Consider the following 25,344-nt stretch of genomic DNA (forward strand, 5'->3'; position numbering starts at 1 on the left):
ATGGCCAGGCTCTTTTCCATTGCTGTAAGCGACTCCTCAGTTGCCCTGGTGAGGAACTTCGGGCATGCTGGAGCTAGGCTTTTCAGGCTGCAATTTGAGGTGACCATGAACGTGGCCCGAGTGAGTGACCAAGGGAGGACACTCAGATACACTGCTGGTCCGTGTGTCCACACCCTCAGCCCTACACCATCCCTTCCCACTGGGCCTTGGTGCTGGGGAGTAGCTGTGGCTCCTGGGCAGGGCTGACCACCCTCTGGGCCTCACTGCCTTGGGGTCCACCTGGGCTAGCCAGGCTGCTTTGCCGAGAGGTGGCTGGAACCTTCCAAGGGAAGAAGCTCTCTTGCTCACGTGAATGCCTCAGCCCCTACCCTGTTCTGCTTAGGGCTTCCTGCCCTGGTGCAAATCGGCCTTCCTCCCCGCCTCCCCTCCCCACCGCCCCTGCACCCTCCCAGGGGCCTGGCACCACAGCCCCTCTCCAGTAGGGAGGTCAGGTGGCTCTCTGCAGGCTGTGTTCAGGCAGGGTGTGTCTTGGGCTGCTGGACTTCTTGCTGCTTTGTTGATTTTGGTGGGTGGTTGGAGATTTTCTTCTTGGGAATCCCAGCATCCACCGGCAGTGCTCCCCACAGTTCCCCAGCTTCCTACTTCTCAGGATCCTGTTTCCCCACATCATCTCAACCCCTTTCCACAGACACCCCTGGCTTCCCATGGCCCAGAACTTCACCTCTGCATCCAAGGTGTGGAGATCAAGGTCCTGCCCATTTCTCACGTCACTCCCACAGCACCCCTAGTCCCACCTCGGTGGGTGCCCAACACCTGGGCACAGTGGGTGCATGGCCTGGTGGTGCCCCTGAGATGTGCAGGGTTCTGGACAGAGCAGGGCTGCTGGGGAGAATAGACTGGCGGGGTCCAGATGGGCTGCCTCCCCAAACTCCAGCGTCAGTGTTCACCCCTGCCCCCTGCAGAGTCCCCAGTCTGTTCCTGCAGCGAGAGCTCCAGCAGACCCAAAGGCCCTCTGCGGCCCCAGGCAGGTTTCGCAAACCCTACAGTCCCCACCCCCTCCTCAGAAAACAAGCCAAGGGAAACCATATGTTTCACTTATTTGTGGAACATAAGGAATAGCATGGAGGACATTAGGAGAAGGAAGGGAAAAATGGGGGGGGGGCGGGGAGGAATTGGAGGGAGAGATGAACCATGAGAGACTATGCACCTGAGAAACAAACAGGGTTTTAGAGGGGAGGGGGGAGGGGGGATTGGTTAGCCCGGTGATGGGTATTAAGGAGGGCACGTACTGCATGGAGCACTGGGTGTTATACGAAAACAATGGATCGTGGATCACTACATCAAAAACTAATGATGTGGGGCGCCTGGGTGGCTCAATCGTTAAACGTCTGCCTTTGGCTCAGGTCATGATCCCAGGGTCCTGGGATTGAGCCCTGCATCAGGCTCCCTGCTCAGTGGGAAGCCTGCTTCTCCCTCTCCCACTCCCCCTGCTTGTGCTCTCTCTCTCACTATGTCTCTCTCAGTCAAATAAATAAATAAAATCTTAAAAAAAAAAAAAACAAAAAAAACTAATGATGTATTGTATGGTGACTAACATAACATAAAAAAAAAAAAAAAAAGAAAAAGAAAACAAGCCAAGGGGCAGGGACTCTGACTTCCTGCTTCCCCCACAGAGACCTTATCTTTATCCACACACATCCTGGGTGCTTTCCTGCTCCAGGCTGTGCTGAGCTCTGGACGCTTCCCTGGCCTTTCCTGCTGGGTCTCCATCTTCTTTCTTTCTGCCTTTCCTAACATCAGCACAGACACAGGCTCCAGCCTCCTGTCTTGGAAATGAAAGGGAAGGAAGCCCCAGCCCTGCAGCCTACGCCCTGCTGCCCCCTGGTAGCTGCACCCTCGTGCCCTCACCCCACCTCTTGCCCACTCTAGTGCCCTTGTCAGCTGGGCAGGAGGCCCCCTGCCTGTCACTGGCCTTCGAGAAGCAGAGAGTCCACTCCTGACCGTGCTCTCTGCTTCCATCCACACTGGCTGGCTGACAGGTACGTCCATAATTGCATTGCTGCTAATCCAGCTGGGCCTGCAGGATCCTGCTCCTAGTTGACTTGGCAGTTACTCACGCCCATTTGGGGTTCCATGTAAATTTTAGAGTCATTTTGTCAGGTTTGGCCTCCCTCCTTCAGTAGTTAATTTGGGGAAATTTTATGTCTTTGCAAGATTGAGTCTTCTGACCCGTAAACTGGGTGTATTTTTCTTCCTTACTTAAACTTTGCTGTGATGTCTCTCAGTTTTCTGTGTAAAGGTTTCCCACATCTTTCATTACAGTAATTCCTAGATATTTAATATTTTTGTTGCTTTTGTAAGTGATAGCTTTTTAAAAGAATTCCTTTTCTGTTTGTTGTTGCTCTTATGTAGAAAAACAATTGCTTTTTTAAATTAACCATGCCCTGTGAGCTTGCTAAACTGTCATGGATTCTACTCATTTATCTGCAGATTCTTCTGGATTCCTTTCATTCCTGGTGGCATTGTCTGTGGGCCATGAGGGCTTTGCCCTCATTTCCAGTCCTAATGACTTTCTTCTCATAACCCACTTCACTGGTGAAGGCCCCCAGGGCAGGGCAGAGCCGGTCGAAGTGGGGAGGGCAGCCCTGTGCTGTCTCTGGTCTCTGACTGGGTTTTGGAGAGCAGGAGGCTTGCTGTGGGTTGTGGTTTGATACTTGTTATCAGATTACGGGAGTTCCCGGCTACTCCTAGTTTGCAAAGTATTTATTAATTGTAACACATTTTTTAATATAAAACTTTTTGCCTCTCTTAAGAGAATAACATAATTTTTCTCCCTTAGTATCTCAGTGTGGCAAATTTCAATGATGGCTTTTCTAATGGCAAACCAACTTTGCAGTCCTAGGAAAAAGCCAGTTGTGGGCACCATTATTATGCTTTATACACATTGCCGATTCTGTTGGTTCTGGGCACAGGGTTTTCTTTGTGGGAGGATAATCTTGCTTTAAAAACAGCATTATCCAGGTACAAATGATGTACAATAAATAGCACATATTTGAAGTGTACAATTTGATTAGTTTTGACATATGTATACACCCATGAAACTGATACCACAATCAACAGAATGTGCATTCCACCCCCCCAAAAGTTTCCTCCTTCCTGCCCCTCCCCACACTACCTCCCCAGGCGGCCACTGACCTGCTTTCTGTCACTGTACGTTAGTTTGCATTTCCTAGAAATTTATGAGTGGAGAGGATGTGGAGGAACTGAAGCTCCAACTAGTACAACCACTTTGGAAAACGGTTTGGACCCTTCCTAGTGAGTTACACCTGCTCCTACCGAACGACCCCACCACTCCACTCTGAAGTACTTACTTCAGAGAAGTGAAAATAGACGTGCACCAAAGGACTTGTACAAGAATGTTCTTCTTCTTCTTTTTTTTTTTTTTTAAAGATTTTATTTATTTGACAGAGAGAGACACAGCGAGAGAGGGAACACAAGCAGGGGGAGTGGGAGAGGGAGAAGCAGGCTTCCTGCAGAGCAGGGAGCCCCATGTGGGGCTTGATCCCAGGACCCTGGGATCATGGCCTGAGCCGAAGGCAGAGACTTAACTGACTGAGCCACCCAGGCGCCCCACAAGAATGTTCTTAATAGATTTATTTATAATAGTCCCAAACTGTAAACAGTGCAGGAAATCCACATGGGTACAGTCCCTAGACTATCAGATTTCACTGGCTGTGCACGTTCTCGTGTGTGTCCATGTAAGTCACAGTCACATCACATATGTTTGCTCAGGTGAGTACCACAGGAATCACACTGACTCCCTGGTGCTGCCCCTTTCTAGTCACACCCCTACACCCTCACGTACCGAGCCCACTAATCTGTTTTTCGTCTCTGTTGTTATTTCGGAAATGTTATATAAATGGGATCATGCAATATATATCCTTTTGAGATTGCTTTTTTCATTCAGCATAATTTCTTTGAGGTTCGTTCATCCAGGTTGTTTTGTGTGTATCAATAGCTCAGTCCTTTTTTATTGCTGAGTAGTGTTTCATGCATGGATACACCACAATTTAACTGTTGAACCTTGGAGAGGCATTAAGTAATTCCCAGTCTCCAGCTACCATGAATAAAGCTGCTGTGAGCCTTAGAGACAAATTTCTGCATGAAGGTAAGTTTTCACTGCTCTGGGGTCAGTGCCCAGCAGTGTAGTCACTGAGTCATACGGCAAATCTAATTTTCAGGTTAGAAAGAAAAGGCCAGATTATTTAGAGTGGCTGTGGCTGTACCATTTACATTCCCACCAGCAATGTGTGAGTGATTTAGTTCCTCTACTTCTTGCCAGCATCTGGTATTACCACTAATTTTTTTTAAAAGCCATTCTGGTAGTTCTGTAGTGATATCTTATTGTGTTTTAGTTTGCATTTACTTAACGGCTAATGAAGGTGAACATCGTTTCATGTTCTTATATGACACATCTGTATGTCCCCTTTGGTGAAATGACTATGCATTCCTATTTTCTAATTGAATATTTTTTCATGTTGAGTTTTTAGAGTTTTTAAAAAATACTTTGAATGCAAGTCTTGTGTTAAATATGTAATTTGCAAATATTTTCTCCCAGTGGATAAGTATTTTCACAAAACTTTCACAAAGCAAAGATTTTTAATTTTTACAAGGTCCAATATAACTTTTTGTAGAATTTTGTTTTGGTTGCAAATTAAGAATGCTTTACCTCATCGTAGGTCCCAAAGATTTTATAATTTTTTTTCTAGAAGTTTTATAGTTTTACATTTGACATTTAAGCCCATCATTCATTTTGAATTAATTTTTGTATAAGATATGAGGGTTAGGTTGAGTTCATTTCTTTGGAGAAATTATAAATTGTATTACATTTTTTATTGAGGGTTCCACCTGGTCATTGTTAGTGTGTAGAAATGCACCTGATTTTTGTGTTTGATCTTGTGTCCTATGATCTTGTTGAGTCCACTTATTACTTCTAAGGGTTTTATTTTTGGAGACTTCTTGGGATTTTCTACATAAGTAATTATGTCATCTGTAAATAGAGATATTTTTTATTTCTTCCTTTCCAACATGTATGCTTTTAGTTCTTTTTCTTGCCCTGTTGCTCTGGCTGGAACTTCCAGTGCTATGTTGAGTGAGGGTGCTGAGAATGGGCATCACTACACTGAATTCCTGATCTTCAGGGAGGACATTCAGTCTTTCAGCATTAATGATGATGTTAATTGCAGAGAATTTTTGGTAGATATTCTTTATGAGATTGAGAAAGTTCCCCTCTATTCCTAGTTTCCTGAGAGTTTTTTATTTATCCTGAATAGGGTGTGAATTTTGTCAAGCTTTTCCTGCACATTTGATATGATCATAAGATTTGTCCTCTTTTGCCTGTTGATGAGATGAATTATGATGATTGATTTTCAGAATCAATCTTGCATGCTTGGAGTAAATCCACTTAGTTATAGTGTATTATTCTTTTTATATATTGGATTATGTTTGATGAAGTTTTGTTGAGGATTTTGCATCTAAATTCATTAGAGATATTGGTCTGTGGTTTTCATTTTCAGTGCTATCTTTGGTTGTACTTTCAGGGTAATTCTTGTCTTATAAAATGAGTTGGAAAGTGTTCCATCTTATTTTTATAAGAGATTGTGTGAAATCGGTGTATTCTTTTTTAAATGTCTGGTAAAATACTCTAGTGGAACCATCTTGGCCTAGAGATTTCTTTTTTAGGAATTTTTAGACTTTATTTTTTAGAACAGTTACAGACACCCCACATACATTATATACATCTTACATTAATATGGTATATTTGCTACAATTAATGAACCAATATTGACATATTATTATAAATGAAAGTCCATAGTTTATTCAGATTTCCTTAGTTTTTACCTAATGTCCTTTTCCTGTCTTAGGAACCCATCTAGGACACCACCTTATATTTAGTTGGCCTGTCTCCTTAGGCTCCTCTTGGCTGTGATGGTTTCTCATATTTTTCTTGGTTTTGATGACCTTGACAGTTTTGAAGAGTACTGCTCAGGTATTTGTAAGATGCCCTTTTACTGGAATTTCTCTGATCTTCTTCCCATTAGATCATGGTTATGGGTTTTTTTGGAGGCAGATCACAGAGGTGAAGTGCCATTTTCATCCCTTATGATCAAGAGTACACATACTAAGATGGTGTATGGCTGTTGATGTTGACTTTTTTCACATGGCTGAATTGTGTTTGTCAGGTTTCTTCCCCATTGAAGAGCTGTTCCTTTTCTCCCCTTTCTATACTTCACTCTTTGGAGGAAGACATTAGGCAGGCCTGCACTCAAGGAGTGGGAAGTTATGTGCTCCTTCCTTGAAAGCAGAGTATCTACACAAATTATTCAGACTTCTTCTGCATGGGAAATGTGTCTCTTCTCCTCCTTTATGTATTCAGTCATTTTTTAATGTCAGTATGACTCATAGGTGTGCATTTTGCCCTTTGGGTTATAATCCAATATTGACTGATCATTGCTCAAATTGTTCCAGCTTTGGTCTTTGGGAACCCTTCAGTCAGTCCCTATGCACCTCTGCCCTATCTCATCATCGGTGTTTTCAATTTTCTGTTTTGTTTGTGTTTGATCACTTCTTTACTTTCTGACATTACAAGATGCTCCAGGCCCTTATATATTTCCTACCCCAGTCTTAGAATCAGCTGCTTCTCCCAGGTGTCCTGTTTCCTTTGACTGAGGATGATGTTAGATGCCAAGATCTGGGCACTGGGTGTGCTCATTGCTGCTGGGGCACCATGGCTTCCAGGCCCTCTCGGTTGGCAGAACAAAGAAATACATGTGTATTTGTACATACCTATGCACACATCTGTATAGAAATACACACACACACACACACACACACACATCTACAGTACTTCTGTATGTAGCCATCTGTACCCAGATTAAGCTGAACACAAGATCTTACTGACATCTCCACCTCTAATCCACCACCATGTGGGTCATTCCAGCCTCTTGCCCTTGCTGATCTGTAAATGTCAATTCTAACAGTGAGAACTCTGGATTCAGAAACATTTTGATGACAAAAACCTAGTTCCTTTATAGTTTTAGTTCTCTGTTTCATCTGGCTGAGTTTTAGTAGTTTGTGGTTTTCAGAGAATTGGTCCATCTCTTCTAAGTTGTTGAATTTATGAGTTTAAAGTTGTCCATAGTATTTCTCTCTTATCCTTCTAATGGCTGTTGCATCTGTTGGTATATCACTTTTTCTTTTTAAAGATTTTATTTATTTACTTGACAGAGAGAGACACAGCGAGAGAGGGAACACAAGCAGGGGGAGTGGGAGAGGGAGAAGCAGGCTTCCCCTGAGCAGGGAGCCCGATGCGGGGCTCGAACCCAGGACCCTGGGATCATGACCTGAGCCAAAGGCAGACGCTTAACGACTGAGCCACCCAGGCGCCCCGGTATATCACTTTTTCTATTCTGGGTATTGATTTGGGTTATTTTTTATTTTTGTTAATCTTGCTAGAGGTTTATTTTATTTTTATTTTTTTCAAAAAACCAGCTTTTTGTTTCATTAATTTTTAAAATTGTTTTCCTGTTTTTAACTTCATTCATTTCTGATTTTATCTTTATTATTTCTTTCCTTATGCAGACTTTGGCTTTATTTAGCTTTTATCTCCCTAGATTTTTGAGATCACAATTTAGCTTATGGATTTGAGATCTTTCCTCTCATGTAAATATTAAGCACTGTAAACTTCCCTCTTAGCATTTCTTTAGCTGTATCCCCCAAATGTTGATATGTCGTTTTCATTTTTATTCACTTCTTTGTATTTTTAAAATTTCCTTTGAGATTTCAACATTGACCCATGGATTATTTAGAAGTGTGTTTAATTTTCAAGTGTTTGCAGATTTTTCCATTATCTTTCTGTTACTGAGTTCTTGTTTGAATCTATTATGGTCAGAAAATATATTCTGTATGATTTAAATTCTTTTAAGTTTGTTAAGGTTGTTTTATGACCTAAGATACAAATTTTGGTGAATGTCCCATGTATGTGAAACAAATGTGTATTCTACTTTTGTTGCGTGGAGTGTTCTGCAGATGTGAATTAGATCCATTGGTTGATGGTGTTCAGTTCTTCCAGATCTTGCTGATTTTATCTCCAGTAGTTCTGTCAATTGTTGTGAGAGACATCTTGAATTCTCCAAGTAGAATTGTGGATTTGTCCATTTCTTTTTTCAGCTTTATCCATTTTTGCTTCATATATTTTGAAGTTCTGTAGTTTGGCACATACACATTTAGGATTGTTCTATCTTTTTGGTGGATTCATCCTTTTTATTATTATGTAATGTCCCCTATTCTTCCTAGTAATTTTCTTTTATCTGAAGTTTTTCTCTGATATCAATATAGCCACTCCTGCCAAAATTCACTTTGCCAATCTTAACCCTAACCCTAACCCTAACCCTAACCGAAGCAGGGAGCCCGATGTGGGGCTCGATCCCAGGACCCTGGGATAGTGAGCCGAGCCTAAGGCAGCCGCCCAACTGACTGAGCCACCCAGGCACCCCCAACATCTGCCTTTTAATTTGTGTATTTAGAACATTTACATCTAAGTTATTACTAATGTTTTAGGGCTTATATCTGCCATTTACTTTTTGTTTCCTATTTGTTCCCCTGTTTTCATGTATCTGTTTCTTTTCCCCCTCTCTCTCAATGAGTTATGTGAACATTTTTCAGACTTCTATTTTGATGTATTTATAATGTTTTTGAGTTTTGTATAATTTTTTTATTGGTTACCTTATATGTAAGTTATATATGATACTGTATGTAACTTATAACAGGCTTCTGGTGTTGCCATGTTAACACTTCAAGTGAAATATAGAAACCTTACTTAATTTAGTTTTTTTTTTTTTACCCTCCTACTTTAAACATAGAACTGTCTGGAGTATTTCTTCTGTATTCACTGAGCACCACTTCAGGTGGTGTTGTAACATAAAATGTGATTAAAGAACCTCACAAAGTGAAGGATAATCTATTATGGTCACTTCTACTTTTACCCATTTCATTGTTCTTCTTTCCTTTCTGAAAGTCCCATCTTTTTGTAATCATTTGCTTTCTGATTGGAGGGTTTTCTTTAGCTATTATGTAACAGTATGTCTTCTAGCAAGAAGCTCTCTTGTTTTCCTTCATTTGAGGTTGTCTTTATTTCCCCATAATTTCTGCAGGATAGTTTCACAGATGTAGCATACAAGCTTGACACACCCTCTCTTTCAACTCTTAAAAACAGGTCTTCCATTACCTACTGGTCTCCATTTTAGATGAGAAATTTGCTATCATTCAAATTGGTTTTCCTTTATTGATAATGTATTGTTTTTCTTTGTCTGCTTTTAGGATTTTTTTTTTAATTCTTAGTTTTCAGAATTTTACTTATGATGTGGTTTGGTGTGAATTTCTTTGGGTTTATCCTGTTTGGAGTTTGCTCAACTTCCTGAATCTGTAAGTTTATGTCTTGGGAAGTTTTCAGTTTCTTCACATTCTTTTCTCTCCTCTCCCTCCTAGACCTCCAATGATAGAAATATTATCTCTTTTGTTATTGTCCCAGAGGTCTCTGAGGCTGTATTAATTTTTTTGTCTATTTTCTCTCTGTTGTTTACATTAAGTAAATTCTATTTATTTGTCTTCAATTTGACGGATGCTGTCCTCTGGCATTTCCATTCTGTTCTTGAGTCCATTGGGTGAGTTTTTAAAAAAAAGATTTTATTTATTTATTCGAGAGAAAGAGAGAGAGAGTGGATGAATGGGGGAGGGGCAGAGGGAGAGGGAGAAACAGACTCCCTGCTGAGCAGGGAGCCCGATGTGGGACTCGATCCCAGGACCCTGAGATCACGACCTGAGCCAAAGGCAGACACTTCACTGACTGAGCCACCCAGGGACCCCTTTTAGTGAGTTTAAAAAAAAGTCAGTTGTATTTTTAGTTCTATAATTTCCATTTGGTTCTTTAAAAGGATAACAGCTTTATTGAGAACATAACTCATACACCACAGATGTATCCTTTAAAAGTGTATAATCCAGTAGTTTTTAGTATACTCAGAATTATACCACAATCACCACTGGCTGATTTCAGAACATTTTCATCTCCCCAAAGGAAACCCCATACCTATTAGCAGTCATTTCCAATTTTCTCCTCCTTCCAGCCCCTGGCAAACACTAATTCACTTTCTCTCTCTGTGGATTTGCCCAATCAGGACATTTTATATAAATGGAATCATACATGTGGTCTTTTGTGTCTGACACTTAGCATACTGTTTCCAAGGTTCATTCCACTGTTGCAGGTGTCAGACCTTCCTTCCTTTCAACGGCTGAATATGTTCTGTGTTGTGGATAGACCATATTTTTTTATCCATTCATCGATTGATGTACATTTAGCTTGTTTCTATTTTTTGTTTATTATGAATAATGCTGCTATGAACATTTATGTACAGGTTTTTGTGTGGACATAACTTAATTTCTCTTTGATATGTACCTTGGAGTGGAATTGCTGGGTTAACATTATGAATAACTGCCAAACTGTTTTCCAAAGTGGCTGCACCATTTTCCAATCTCATGAATGTTCCAATTTTTCCACACTCTCACGAGTAGTTCATTTTTATAACTTCTATTTCTTTGCTGAGATTTTTTGGTTTTTTTCCCATTCGTTTCAAAAGAGTTTGCAATTTACTGTGGAAGCATCTTTTATGAAGACTACTTTAAAATCCTCGGCAGATAGTTCTGAGATCAACTTCACCTTGTATCAGTTCATTGTATTTTATCATCAAATTGTTGTTTTCCTGATTTTTCATATGATGGATGATTTTCACTTGTATTCTGGACTGTGATGTTGGGAGACCCTTCCATGTCAGCAGGTAGTCATCCTGTTTAGGTTCAGAGTATAGGTTCTGTCCTTTTGCAGCTTTAGGTCCAATGACAGTTCAGTTTTTAGGGGCCTTGAAAGGCTATCCTGGGCTGTCTCATTCTTTTGGTGCTGTGGGGCTTCCACTCAGTCCCTGCTGGTCCCCAGAAGTCTGGTGTCACTGTGCCACTGTCTGTGGTGGGGAGCCAAGCCTACCGGGCCTGGGTGGAGGGCAGAGACACAGGGCTTTGTTGCTGCGGCTGTGGGCAGATTGGACCACCTGTCTGACTGTGGGGTCTGAGTAAAGCTACTCTGTCAGCAGTTATCAGTGTGGGAGGAAACCCACAGCCTGGGCCCCTCGCTCATACCTGGCAATGCTCAGGGCTGCCAAGGCCATTGGTTGCTCTGCTCAGAGACAGAGAGACAGACCCCTGATAGGTTCTGGAAAGGCCCTCACTGTCCCCATTGGTTCCTGGAGGCCATTGGTGGCTCCTACTTCTGTATATTTGACTCTTGACTGTAATCTCTGCATTGCCCCAGTTGAGTGGCTGGAGCTGGTTGAGCCCTCGGGGTCACAGGGCCATGAAGACAGTTCTCTGGGCCTTGGGACTGGGGACCCTTCTCTTCACTCTCAGGGCAGTCCCCATTGGTAAGTTTCTCCTTCCCTCATCCGTGGAAGCTTCTGGAGGCAGTGGTTCTGTAGAGCCTGAGACCCTGGGGTGTGGGGGTCTTCTGCTATGACCAGCTGTCTGTCTGGCTCTTGCTCAGCCCAGAGGTGGATGGGTCATCCTGGGGCAAGTGGGCATGTGGGTTCCAAAGTGTGTATCCCTGGAGGCTCTTGTTCTAACAAAGACTGAGCAGATCTAATTCAGGGTGAACGCAGGGTGCAGGGCTGGGTCAGAGCCTGGATGGAATGAGGGGACATGGCTAGTGTCTGGTCCCAGTGATCCCCATGGACAGGAGGTGTTGATGGGTCCTGCGGAGGGGCTGCTCCATCCCCTTTCCCTGGGGCTGGGTGGCTGGTGGGGGAGTGGAAAGCCAGCTGTACCTGGCAGTGAGGGTGACCATTCAGCTTGTGCTGGGACATGGAAGAGAGACACAGTTCCAGGGAGTCACAGTAGCAAGGTGGGGGGCACAGGGGTGTGGGATGCTGCTGGGTCCAGAACCCAAGAGGCAGAATCATGGGCAGCAAGCTGTAGAGAGGGGGTTCTGCCGGATGGAACAGCACGGAAAGGCTGGTAGTGAGAGAGCAAGCCCCTGGGGGGAGACTGCATATAGTAACATGGGGCCTTTGACTGGGTGAGTGATAGTGTTGGTGTCAGAGAGTGTGTGTGAGTGTGTGCATGCATGTGAGTCACACAGGGAGACACACAGGGGAGACGGGAGAGGGTAGCAGTGTCCAGTGCCCTGGAAACTGAGGGAAGAGCATTTCACTGGGCAGGCTGATCCCTGGCCCAGCCCAGGTGGCCTCAGAGCTGGACAGTAGGGACGCCCCAGGTGGTGGTGGCAGGAATCTGTGGGCAGTGATGCCATGCGTGGGAGTGGTGTAGGAAAACCGGAGGGGATCCCGTTTTGTGTTAGAGATGCAGACACCCATGCACAGGTTGGAAGGGGATGAGGAGGCTCTGGGGGATGTACCAGAGATGTACCAGTGATGAATGAAGACCCTCCGGGGTCAGTGAGAGCGGTAGGGAGAGGGACATGCCTTCCTCTGGATCTGTGTGCAGGAGTCTGCCCTCTGTCTCCTCCCTCTGTGAGTCCAGGATGGGCCCGGGAGGTGGTCTGGGGTGGCCCAGGCTGGGACAGAGACTTCTCCGTGACTGCCGTTGTGTTTCTCCAGCACCAGCCCAGGAAGGGGTGATGAGAATCGGGGATCAAGGGGCTGTGATGGGGAGGGGCTGTGCAGGAAAAACCAGGGTGCAGAGGCCTAGAAGGGGTGTGGTTCGGGAAATACATCCTGGTCCTGGTGAGGTGGTCCATTTGGTCCTGGTCCCGGGAGCTGCCGAGACCTGAAACCCGAGGAGCCTGGGAGAGCGGAAGGAAGGACGGGCAGCTGGCTGGGGGTGGGGTAGAGGTGAGGAGGGAGTGGAGAGTGGTGGGGTGCGTGTGGTGGGCCACAGGCCCGCCAGTGGAAGGGGGGAAATAATGATTGGGAGGCGCGGTGGGGTGGTGGGAAGAGCAGCCCCAGTTCCAGGCAGCGGAGGACAAGTGACTTCCTTGCCTGGGGGGGTGGGGTCACCCACATCGTAGGGCGCCCCAGAGGGCTTGGGAGGGGAGCGGAGGACATGGTTGGGGGGGAGGGGGACTGTGGAGACATGGACGCAGGGCTGCGTGGGGGCAGGGGGCGGGTCTCTGTGTGACCCCACCCCGTCACCTTTCTGGACTGCGCGTACTGGGGGGTCAGGGGACCTGACTTTGTGCTGAGGCCTCGCAGCAAGACCTTGGAAGTGGCCGTGGGCAAACGCAGGCGTCTTTATACCTCTCAGCTGCAGCCGGCTCTCCCCCCACCCGCACAAAGACGGTTCCGGGCCCCTCTGAGGCTGGCCTGTCCTTCTGTAGGCGGACCAGGCGACCTGAGGCTGGCGTACAGACACAGTTCCTGCGACGGAGTGGTGCTGGTCCGCCACAAGGAGCAGTGGGGACATGTGTGCAACCAGGAGTGGACGTTGGCGGAGGCATCTGTGGTCTGCAGGCAGCTGGGCTGTGGACATGCTGTGGGTGCCCCCAAGTACGTCCCGTTGCCCGGGGAGATGGTGCGGCCCTGGCTCCACAATGTATCCTGCAGGGGTGATGAGCTTTCCTTCTGGGAGTGCAGCCTCGGGGCTTGGACTCGGAGCGAGTGCCCTCACGAGTGGGTGGTGGTTGCTCTGTGTGCAAGTAAGTCCGTGCAGGAGGAAGCTGGGGAGGGGGAAGAGGGTAGGTCTGGGGGAGGGGGGAGGAGAGAGGATCTGCGGGGGCACTCCTTACTGGGCATGGGAACCATCCCCACCTGTAAAGCTTTCCAACCTCTCATGACTCTTTCATTCTTTCTGTTAGCGGTCCGTTGCTTTTCATTCAACAAGTGCTTATTTGCAAGGCACTATTCTGGGTGCTGGGGATGCAGCTGTGAATAAATCAGACAAAAATCCTGCTGCATGGAGCCTGTACTCTCCTAGGGGGAAACAGAGTAAATAAAGAAGTACAACAGCAATGTGGGAATGTGGAGAAGCGGGAAACGGACAGACGGGTGGGGGCTAGGGACCACCCTGTCTTCTAGACACCTGAGGGTGCCTGTCGATGTTTAACATTAGTTATTTAAACATGATTTCAAAAATGATGAGGAGGCAAATGCTTTCCCTTTGAGGTCTATCTTGAGGGTCTTCTGCTGTCTCTGGGCACTTGTGAACTTGTGAGGCCCCCCATAGCCTCCTGTCTGTGAAGCTGACCCACTACATGGTTAACGGGGCCCAGTATAAAGCAAAAATGCAGGGACCCTTGTTCAAAACAACAAGATTTTCACGACAGTGACAGCAGAGTATTAAGCCAGGCACAGGTCCCTCTGAGGGGTGGGGGGGAGGGCTTTGTGACTGGCTGCTCTCAGAAAGGGCCTTCTGGACCCTCTGGAAGGAGCAGGGTTGGTTGCAGTCTCTGATCCAGGCCCAGCGTAGGGACTGCCACGCCCAAATGGAGTCTGGTCATCGAGGCAGGCCAGAGGCTCTGAGTGGCCATGCGGCCAGCAGAGTCCCCACCTTCTGTCACGTGGGCCTGTGCTTCTCAGATGGCACCTTCCGGGAGATCCGGCTGGTAAAGGGCCGCAGCCCCTGCTCTGGACTCCCCGAGATCAGGAATGTGAATGGGGTGGATCGCCTCTGCGGCCTGCATGAGGAGGAGGCCACGGTGTTCTGCCAGGAGCTGGGGTGTGGGCCTGTGCTTCAGGCCCCCCGCCAAGACGTGGGGGTCGTCAGGAAGTACCTGACGTGCAGGGGTACTGAGCCCACCATCCGGAACTGCAGACTCAACAATAATCTCCGCAGTGGTTGTGACTTCCAGCAGGACGCGGAGGTCGTCTGCTCAGGTAAGGCCCCACGCGCGGCCCGCCTGAGTCTCAGGGCGCACACCCCTGGGGAAGGAGCTGCTGGGAGTGGTCTCAGCTCTTGCAGACCCATCTCCTCCTGACACCCGGGCAGTTTGGTGTCTCAGATGGATTAGGCATGGGCTGGACAGGTGAGGGCAGGCACTATGACCATCTGGCGTTCTCTAGCTCACAGAGGCCTGGAGGTGAGAGCACAGGAGGCGCTCTTGGGTGGCTCACCATGTGCCTCACCAGGTCCCCTGTGTGTGCGTCCCCGCAGAGGTGTCCTGGCTCAGAATCCTTGGGCCAGCTGGGGTCCTGGCTGTCCTGCAGCATCTGCGCTGGTTGAGCTGTGATTGTCGCCTTATAACATGAGTCAGCTGGCTGGTGGTTGCCCCCTCCCAGTCCTGTCTCAGATGGGCAAATGAGTTGGCCCTCATAGATCCTGCCTGTGTTCTGGGAATTAGGAAAGGCTAAAGTGAGGTGGATGGGCCACCTTCCTTGGTGCCCCCAAGAAGGCAGTGATCTGGGCCGGAGAGGTGCCTTGACCTGGCTTCCAAGACTATACAGGGTCTTGATGCCCCTGCCCTGGGCAGGCAGAGGCTGTGTGACACCTGAGGGCACCTGGAGGAGGTGACTCTGACCTCTGATCTCAGGGAAGTGACCAGGGACTCCTACTCTGTTCTAGGTGGAGGGTGTATGGGCTATCAGTTTCTGCCCAGGGTTTGCAGACCCACTGCCTGGTTACAGATTGTCTACCCTGGCTGGAGCCTCCTGTGGCCCAGGGAGGTGGCTGAATTGTTCACCTGAGAACGGGATAAGTCCCTCACTGAGAGTTTGTATCCTCCCCCAGGACACATAGAAGCCCGGTTGGAGGGCGGTGAGCACCCCTGTGCCGGGCGTCTGGAAGTGAGGCGTGGCCTGACCTGGGGCACTGTCTGTGACGCTGACCTGGACCAGGCAACGGCTCACGTTATGTGCCGGGAGCTGCAGTGCGGCTCGGCTGTGTCCACTCCCGGGAGCGCCCACTTCGGCCGGGGTTCTGGGCCTGTGTGGACACAGGCCTTCCATTGTGCAGGCAATGAGTCTCTGCTGTTCCACTGCCCCCAGGGGCCTGGGCACCAGTGTGGGCACCGCCAGGATGCCGGGCTCAGGTGCTCAGGTGAGGCTGGGAGGGTAGCCTCAGGTAGACTTCCCTGCCAGCCTCCCTTGGTGACTCCCTCTGGGGTCTCTAAACTAGGCTCATAAAGGTGCCTCTGGCCAGAAGGGTGTGCGTGTTCCTGGTTGAGGAAGTGTTGCTTCTGTGGGTTGAGGGGGAGGAGAGGCTTGTGCCCCCCGCCGTGGCTACACCATAGTCTGTGGGCACATCTGCAGAGGCAGGATCTGGATGCTGAGGCTGAGGTGGGGAGGGAGCTAGTGAGGCAAGGGCGTGGCTGTGGCCAGTGCACTGGGTGCAAAGGAAAGAAGCTGGTCTGTGGCTGAGGGGGACGCTGACTCCCACTCCCCTCTTCAGAGTTCCGGCTGGTTAACGGCAGCAGCAGCTGTGAGGGGCGCGTGGAGCTCCAAGTGCAGGGGGCCTGGGCACCCCTCTGTGCTGCCCACTGGGACTTAGCAGATGCCACCGTCCTCTGCCACCAGCTCAACTGCGGTAGTGCGGAGGCCACACCCCGAGGAGGCCACTTTGGGAACGGGGACGCTCCCATCTGGCCTGATGTGTTTCACTGTGTGGGGACAGAACCCTATTTGTGGAATTGCCCAGTAAGCACCCTGGGGGCCGGGGCCTGTGCGCCGGGAAAGGCGGCTGCAGCGGTCTGCTCAGGTGGGTCCGCAAGAGCGGTGGGCTGAGGGAGGCTGGGAGTGGGCGGGGTTCTGCTGGGAGGTGGTGGTTGTCTCCCCCTGACCCCTCGTCCATGCGTGCGTCCTCCCCAGGTCTCCTCCACGCCCTGCGGCTGAGGGACGGACAGAGCCGCTGCGATGGCCGCGCGGAGGTCTCCCTGGACGGGGTGTGGGGCCGCGTCCTGGACGACGCGTGGGACCTGAGCGGCGCCCGCGTGGTGTGCAGGCAGCTGGGGTGCGGACAGGCTGACCGGGCCTACGACGCGCCTGCGCCCAGGCGCGGGGCGGTCCCGGTGGGGCTGAGCCGCGCGCGCTGTCGGGGCACCGAGAACCGCCTGACCCAGTGCAACGTGTCCGCATCCCCGCTGGTACCCTCGGGGGCCTCGCGGGACGCGGGCGTCGTGTGCTCGGGTGAGTGAGTGCCCGCGCCGCCCGCCCATAGCCCGCGGGCCGGCTGCCCTGACGCCGCGTGTCTCCGCAGGGAGCCGGCGGGTGCGGCTGGCCGCCGGGCCCCACCGCTGTGCGGGGCGCCTGGAGGTGCTGCACGGGGGCACGTGGGGCACCGTGTGTGACGATGGCTGGGACCTGCGGGACGCCCACGTGGTCTGCCGGCAGCTGGGCTGCGGCCAAGCCCTCCGCGCCCTGGGGGCCGCGCCCTTCGGTGCGGGGTCGGGGCGCATCTGGATGGACCAGCTGGGCTGCAGCGGCCACGAGTCTGCGCTGTGGCAGTGCCCGTCAGGGGGCTGGGGCCAGCAGGACTGCGGGCACAAGGAGGACGCCGGCGTCATCTGCTCAGGTCGGTCCTGTTAGTTGACTGTCTTCACGGGGCAGCTGGATACGGAATGGTCGCGCTGTCCTAGTGCATAACATCTCGCACACTTGCCTTCCACGGATTCCGCTAACGTCTCTTCCCGGCTGGAGAGCTCCACGGTGTATTGGACAGTGTTCTCTTGCTGCAATGATGCTGCAGGCCAGAGCAACTTTACGCTGCCGGGGGTGGGGGCACCGGGAGGGGTGGACAGGAGACCCCGGTGGGGGGTGGGGTGGGGGGTGGACAGGAGACCCCGGCGGGGGGAGGGTGCGGGTCTGCTCAGATGCGGCTGGCGGTCCCGGACCAGCACTGCCTGGGGTCTGTCACCCCTGCTCACAGGCTCAGCTCACATTTGTGTGTGAGCTTTCTCTGTCTCAAACTCTTTGGACCCTTATTTCAGTGTTCTGGAGGACTTTTTCCAGAATGCTTAAAAGGTGGTGTATGAAAGCTTATGCATATCTGAGGCTCTTTATATTGGTAGTGTGGGTGTGGTCATTCCCGAGGGACAGAGTGTCATTTATTGGGGGGTGTGAGCCTGTGAGCGGTCTGCGCAGGGCTGCCCTCCATGACGGGGTTGAGCGTTCACTGTGCTTTCTTCTTCCTGGTTTTGCCTTAGGAAAGTTTTCCTCATCTGATGTCTCAGATGATCGCTCTGTTTCAATCCTTGTGTGTCTTTCAAAGTGACATTTCAGCTCATTATTTTAGATCTTCCTTGTCCTTTTTATTCATTATTTTTTTGGGGGGGGGGCTCTGGTCTTTTCTCATATATTCTGGGGGAGTGTCTCTAGGTTTTGTATACATCACTGATTTGCTTGTGTGTCAACAAAAGTTCTTGGATGTGCATTTCAACTTGGCAAGTTTGCCTTCCTTCTTCTGTCTCAGGGGCTCCCTCAGGCAGCTGATCACTTGCTGACTGATAGGACTCTGCTGCTGGGAACTGGTTGTTGGCAAGGGTGGGGGGCGCTCTGTTTCTGTTATGATTCAACGTGGAAGCAATGTTCCAAAAGCAAGAGCCAAAGCAGGCCAGGCATGTGTGTGACGCCCAGGCCTGGGACAGGCGTGGGCCACTCTTACCCCGTTTGGTCAGTTGGCTGAAGTCCCAAGGCCAGCCCAGATTCAGGGGGTCAGCCCAGACTCATTTCAAGGGGTGTGGGTACAGCAGGATATCTTAGGGGCCACTTTGGTAATCTGTTATGGATGTACGTCCTTCAAGCATTTTTTAAAAGCTTATTTAAATTTTAATTTGTTATGGCCCCATCACGTGCAATTCATACCCTGCAGAGGTATTTTTAATGTATTGTGGACTCTCATAACATAATTTTAAAGGATTGTCTAATGCTTTATTAGTGGTGATATTATGGTTTACTTAAGACATCTCAGTGTTGTTGGAGTTGCCCTGCTTGAGGGTAATGTGATGGTACTTGGGCCATGACCAGCCAGGGTTGATGCTCTCTGAACATGAAACTGCACTCATTCCTGTTTTTCAATTTTTTAAGTTTTTATAGTCACTGCTACATTGATCATCTTGTGCACAAGGATTATTCTGTACTCTGTTTTTTTTAATTTAAATTCAATGAACATATATACTCCATTTTAGTTTGAGAAGTAGAGTTCAGTGATTCATCAGTCTTATATAACACCCAGTTGCTCATTCCATCACATGCCCTCCTAATGCCCATCACCCAATTACCCCATCCCCCTACCCCCTTCCCCTCCAGCAACCCTCAGTTTGTTTCCTATAGTTAAGAGTCTCTTATGGTTTGTCTCTCTCTCTGATATTGTTTTGTTTTATTTTTTCCTCTCTTCCCTTATGTTCATCTATTTTATTTCTTTTTTTTTTTTTTTTTAAGATTTTATTTATTTGACAGAGCACAAGCAGAAGAAGAGAGAGGGAGAAGCAGGTTCCCTACTGAGCAAGGAGCCCGATATGGGACTCGATCCCAGGACCCTGGGATCATGACCTGGGCCGAAGGCAGCCGCTTAACTGACTGAGCCACCCAGGCGTCCCTCTATTTTATTTCTTAAATTCCACATATGAGTGAGATCATATGATAATTGTCTTTCTCTGACTGACTTACTTTGCTTAGCAAAATACCCTCTAGTTCCATCCATGTTGTTGGAAATGGCAAGATTTCAATCTTTTTGGTGGCCAAGTAATAGTCCATTGTAGATATGAACCACATCTTCTTTATCCATTCATCTGTCGATGGACATCTGGACTCTTTCCACAGTTTGGCTATTGTGGACATTGCTGCTATAAACATCGGGGTGCACGTACCCCTTCGGATCCCTACATTTGTATCTTTGGGGTAAATACCCAGTAGTGCAATTGCTGGGTCATTGGATAGCTTTATTTTTAACTTTTTGAGGAACCTCCATACTGTTTTCCAGAGTGGCCGTACCAGCTTGCATTCCCACTAACAGTGTAGGAGGGTTCCCCTTTCTCCGCATCCTTGCCAACATTTGATGTTTCCTGACTTGTTAATTTTAGCCATTCTGACTGGTGTGAGGTGGTATCTCATTGTGGTCTTTATTTGTATTTCTCTGATGCCAATGATGTTGAACATTTTTTTCATGTGTCTGTTGACTATTTGTATGTCTTCTTTGGAGACATGTCTTTTCATGTCTTCTGCCCATTTCTTGACTGGATTATTTGTTCTTTGGGTTTTGAATTTGAGAAGTTCTTTATAGATCTTAGATACTAGCCCTTTATCTTATATGTCATTTGCAAATATCTTCTCCCATTCCGTGGTTGTCTTTTGGTTTTGTTGACTGTTTCCTTTGCTGTGCAGGAGCTTTTTATCTTGATGAAGTCCCAATAGTTCACTTTTTTCTTTGTTTCCCTTGCCTTTGGTGATGTGTCTTGAAAGAAGTCACTGTGGCCAATGTTGAAGAAGTTACTGCCTATGTTTTCCTCTAGGATTTTGATGGATTCTTGTCTCACATTTAGGTCTTTCATCCATTTTGAGTTTATCTTTGTGTATGGTGTAAGGAAATGGTCCAGTTTCATTCTTCTGCTTGTGGCTGTCCAGTTTTCCCAATACCATTTGTTGAAGAGACTATCTTTTTTTCCATTGGACATTCTTTCCTGCTTTGTCAAAGATTAGTTGACCATAGAGTTGAGGGTCCATTTCTGGGCTCTCTATTCTGTTCCATTGATCTATGTGTCTGTTTTTGTGCCAGTACCATGCTGTCTTGATGATCACAGCTTTGTAATACAGCTTGAAGTCTAGAATTGTGATGCCCCTAGCTTTGGTTTTCTTTTTCCACATTCCCCTGGCTACTTGGGGTCTTTTCTGATTCCATACAAATTTTAGGATTATTTGTTTCAGCTCTGCAAAAAAACTTGATAGTATTTTGATAAGGATTGTATTGAACGCATAGATTGCTTTGGGTAGCATAGACATTTTAACAGTGTTTGTTCTTCCAATCCATGAGCATGGAATGTTTTTCCATTTCCTTGTGTATTCCTCAATTTCTTTCATGAGCGTTTTATACTTTTCAGAGTACAGATCTTTTACCTCTCTGGTTAGGTTTATTCCTAGGTATCTTATGGTTGTTGGTGTCATTGTAAATGAGATTGACTCCTTAATTTCTCTTTCTTCTGTCTCATTGTTAGTGTATATAAATGCAACTGACTTCTGTGCATTCATTTTATATCCTGCCACTTTGCTGAATTCCTGTATGAGTTCTAGCAATTTTGCGGTGGAGTCTTTTGGGTTTTCCACATAGAGTATCATGTCGTCTGCAAAGAATGAGAGATTGACTTCTTCTTTGCCGATTTGGATGCCTCTTATTTCTTTTTGTTGTCTGATTGCTGAGGCTAGGACTTCTAATACTATGTTGAATAGCAGTGGTGATAGTGGGCATCCCTGCCATGTTCCTGACCTTAGGGGAAAAGCGCTCAGGTTTTCCCCATTGAGAATGATATTCACTGTGGACTTTTCGTATGTGGCTTTTATGATATTGAGGTATGTTCCCTCTATCCTTACACTGTGAAGAGTTTTAATCAAGAAAGGATGCTATACTTTGTCAAATGCTTTTTCTGCATCTATTGAGAGGACATATGGTTCTTTTCCTTTGTTTTATTAATGTAGTGTATCGCATTGTTGATTTGTGGATATTGAACCACCCTTGCAGCCCAGTAATAAATCCCACTTGGTTGTGGTGAATAATTGTTTTAATGTACTGTTGCGGGGAATGATCCAAATCTTTTTGGTACCAGCTGAGACCTGATTTGTGACCCAGTATGTGATCTATTCTGGAGAATGTTCCATGTGCATTTGAGAAGAATGTGTATTCTGTTGCTTTAGGATGGAATGCTCTGAATATATTGTTAAGTCCATCTGGTCCAGTGTGTCACTCAAAGCCCTTGTTTCTTTGTTGATCTTCTGCTTAGATGATTTGTCCATTGCGGTGAATGGGGTTTTAAAGTCCCCTACTATTATTGTATTATTATTGATGTGTTTCTTTAATTTTGTTATTTACTGGTTTATATAATTGGCTGCTCCAATGTTAGGGGCATAGATATTTACAATTGTTAGATCTTCTTGTTGGATAGACCCTTTAAGTAGGATATAGTGTCCTTCCTCGTGTCTTATTAGTCTTTGGTTTTAAAATCTAATTTGTCTGATATAAGGATTGTTACCCCAGCTTTCTTTTAATGTTCATTAGCATGATACATGTTTTCCACCCTTCGCTTTCAACCTGGAGGTGTCTTTAGGTCTAAAATGAGTCTCTTGCAGACAGCATATCATGGGTCTTGCTTTTTTATCCAATCTAATACCCTGTGTCTTTTGATTGGGGCATTTAGCTCATTTACATTCAGAGTAACTATTGAAAGATATGAATTTAGGGCCATTGTACTACCTATAAAGTCCCTGTTTCTGTATATTGTCTCTGTTCCTTTCTGGTCTTTGTTACTTTTGGGCTCTCTCTTTGCTTAAAGGATCCCCTTTAATATTTCTTGCAGGTCTGGTTTAGTGATCACAAATTCTTTTAGTTTCTGTTTGTCCTGGAGGATTTTTTTTTATCTTTCCTTGTATTCTTTTTTTTTTTTAAAGATTTTATTTATTTATTTGAGACAGAGAGAATGAGAGAGAGAGAGCACATGAGAGGGGGGAGGGTCAGAGGCAGAAGCAGGCTCCCTGCCAAGCAGGGAGCCCAATGAGGGACTCGATCCAGGGACTCCAGGATCATGACCTGAGCCGAAGGCAGTCACTTAACCAACTGAGCCACCCAGGCACCCTCTTTCCTTGTATTCTGAATGAAGCCTTGATGGATAAAGTATACTTGGCTGCATATTTTTCTCATTTAGCACCCGGATTATTCTGTATTTTGAATGATTTCCAAAGATGGATTTCTGGACAGTTAGCTGACACCTGCTGAGACATTACAGCTGGGGATGAAATCTGGTCATCTGAGGTTAACTGCTACCTATATCCCTGGGGTGGAGATTGTCATGGGGATGCATGATTGATTTAAGGTTCATGTCAGGGGCTCCCTGGGTTAGATGTCCCAAGCAGCACTGATGCTGGTGCTGGGACCCTCTCATTTTGGCCTTCTCCTTTGGAGATTTCCCCTGGCCTGACTGCTCTTGTCTTCTAGGGTCAGTGGCTCTGAGGCTGCGAGGTGGCATCCACCACTGTGCTGGGTGGCTGGATGTGTTCTACAATGGGACGTGGGGCGCTGTGTGCAGTAATGCCCTTAAGGACATCTCCTTGTCCATCATCTGCAAGCAGCTTGGCTGTGGGGAGCAAGGCTGGCTAGAGAACAGGCCTGTCCACACTGGCTCGGGCACCTCCTGGGTGGACAACATCGAGTGCCGCAGGCTGAGAAACTCCACGCTATGGCAGTGCCCCTCGGCACCATGGTACCCACATTCCTGCACCCCTGGAGAGGAGGTCTGGATCACCTGTGCAGGTGGGATGCTGGTGGTTTCTGACAAGCCACCCATCCATGATTCAGGGCCGGGGGGTCATGTGGATTCTACAAACTGCATTTTGAAGCTTTTCAGGGCATTTACAGTGGGATGGTGCCTACTTAATCCAATAGGATTGTCAGAGAAAATGGCACAGGATTCCGGGGAGACCCTCAACTGCTCATCCACCCACAGCTGCCCAGGTACCCTTCTGTCCATCTCCCTGTCCACTCTTCATCTTGGTCCTGCCCTGCAGTGACCACAGTCCCCTTTTCCAGAAGAGGGTATGCTGCGTGTGCGTGGGGGCAAGGACAACTGCTCTGGCCGCGTGGAGCTCTGGCATGCTGGCTTCTGGGGCACCATCTGTGATGATTCCTGGGACTTGGCAGATGCAGAGGTTGTGTGCCGCCAGCTGGGCTGTGGCCCGGCTGTGGGTGCCCTTGTGGGGGCCGCCTTCGGGCCAGGCTCGGGGCCTGTGTGGCTGGATGAGGTGGGGTGCCGTGGCAGCGAGGCATCCCTATGGAGCTGTCCTGCAGAGCCATGGGGACTCGGAGACTGTGGGCACAAGGAGGATGCGGGTGTGCACTGCTCCCGTGAGTGGGCAGGGGGTAGCGGGACAGGCGGGGTGGGAGGGTTTGTTGGGGGCTGGGGAGGGGTTACCAGAAGGGTTCCTCCGACTATCCCCACAGAACCTGGCTTCCTCTGGCTGCCTCTGTGGCTGTCCCATGACATGTTGGCTCAGGCTGAGTGGGGCTGGGACACTTCCCTGAGGGTCTGAGTAAGGGTCTAGCTGCCCAGGGCTGTGGCTGCCTCCCCTACTTTGCCCTCAGATCCTTCCTATTTCTCTTGCAGGTGACAGGGGAACCACGGCCTTGCCACCAGCGCTGGCATGGACATCGGGTAGTGTGCTCTCCCTCAGGGCTCAGCTCATGCTCTCATCTGGCCCCAACTCAGAGGGGCCCTACAATGGGTTCTGCACAGAGGGGTGCCCTGGAGTCTCCTGTGGGTGCCAAGGCTCCAGTCAGCCCCTCCTTAGGCTGGTCGGGCCAAGGTCAGGAGGACCAGGACCACCCCCTCCTCCAAGGAAAACAGCTGTGCATCCTCCTCTGTGGAGAGCCATTGGGAGGGACAGCAGGCCCAGGCCCTGCCCAGCAACTTCTCTGGGGTCTTTCTTTTACCAACTGGGGGGTTTGACCTGGGAACACTGTGGCCTCCCTTCTGGCCCCCTCCCTCCTGACCTTGCCCTATGACCTTGGGGCTATCTCTGGGGGAGGAGCACAAGGCCATCTCTCCTCTGGGTGCCTTCCCCCTCCCTGAGAGGCTCAGGTGGTCCAGACCCAAGGTCACAATACCCCAGGCACACAGGCACACAAGGGAGACCCCGCCTCTCACTGTCCCCACAGGCCCTCCCCTGGCCCCTCCATCTGCCCTCAAGGCCGAGAACCTGCCCATGACGTTTTGCTTTGTCCTCGGCACCCTTCTGGTCATTGTCTCCCTGGTCCTGGGAGTGCAGTGGTACCGTGGCAGAACCCGCAGGGGTAGGTGGGTGTGGTTGGGGAGGTGAACACAAGGCTCGGGATGGGGAGGCTGGGGGTGCACACTCTGAGACCCCAGCCCATCACAGGCCCCTTCTATCCTGGTAACTGCTCTGCATGCCTGGTCCCACCTGGACCCCCACTGCATGGCGACTTCTCAGTGACACTCTTGGACCCTGGGGACTCGGGATCCTGGGCCTTGCTTTGCTTCTGAAGGGTGGCCTGGGTGTGAGAACAAGTCCCCAGTGGTGTCCTGATTCCTCAGGCCATCTGTGTGGTGGGGCTAACCAGCCCTGGGTGCCCGGGGAGGCATGT

The 25,344-nt window shown here is 48.5% G+C and overlaps 1 protein-coding gene across 1 annotated transcript; it reads left to right on the forward strand.

Moving 5' to 3' along the window:
* Positions 1–24,272, forward strand: LOC117998669 (scavenger receptor cysteine-rich domain-containing protein SCART1-like). The gene is made up of 12 exons (XM_034987497.1): positions 1–120; positions 689–798; positions 1,930–2,039; positions 13,436–13,753; positions 14,634–14,930; positions 15,739–16,103; positions 16,443–16,746; positions 16,857–17,174; positions 17,245–17,559; positions 23,182–23,496; positions 23,638–23,697; positions 23,773–24,272. The coding sequence occupies exons 1-12, from the start codon at positions 1–3 to the stop codon at positions 24,270–24,272; spliced, it is 3,132 nt and encodes a 1,043-aa protein (XP_034843388.1).
* The last annotated feature ends 1,072 nt before the right edge of the window (positions 24,273–25,344 follow it).

The sequence above is a fragment of the Mirounga leonina genome, unplaced genomic scaffold (genome assembly GCF_011800145.1).
Source record: "Mirounga leonina isolate KUSES-001 unplaced genomic scaffold, KU_Mleo_1.0 Mir_114, whole genome shotgun sequence".
Classification (NCBI taxonomy): Eukaryota; Metazoa; Chordata; class Mammalia; order Carnivora; family Phocidae; genus Mirounga; species Mirounga leonina.

Coding starts and splice junctions, on each gene's coding strand:
- LOC117998669 (XM_034987497.1), top strand. CDS start 1: ATGGCCAGGCTCTTTTCCATTGCTGTAAGCGACTCCTCAGTTGCCCTG. Junction 13,754..14,633: donor GGTGGTTGCTCTGTGTGCAA/GTAAGTCCGTGC, acceptor TGTGCTTCTCAG/ATGGCACCTTCCGGGAGATC. Junction 23,698..23,772: donor ATCCACCCACAGCTGCCCAG/GTACCCTTCTGT, acceptor CCCCTTTTCCAG/AAGAGGGTATGCTGCGTGTG.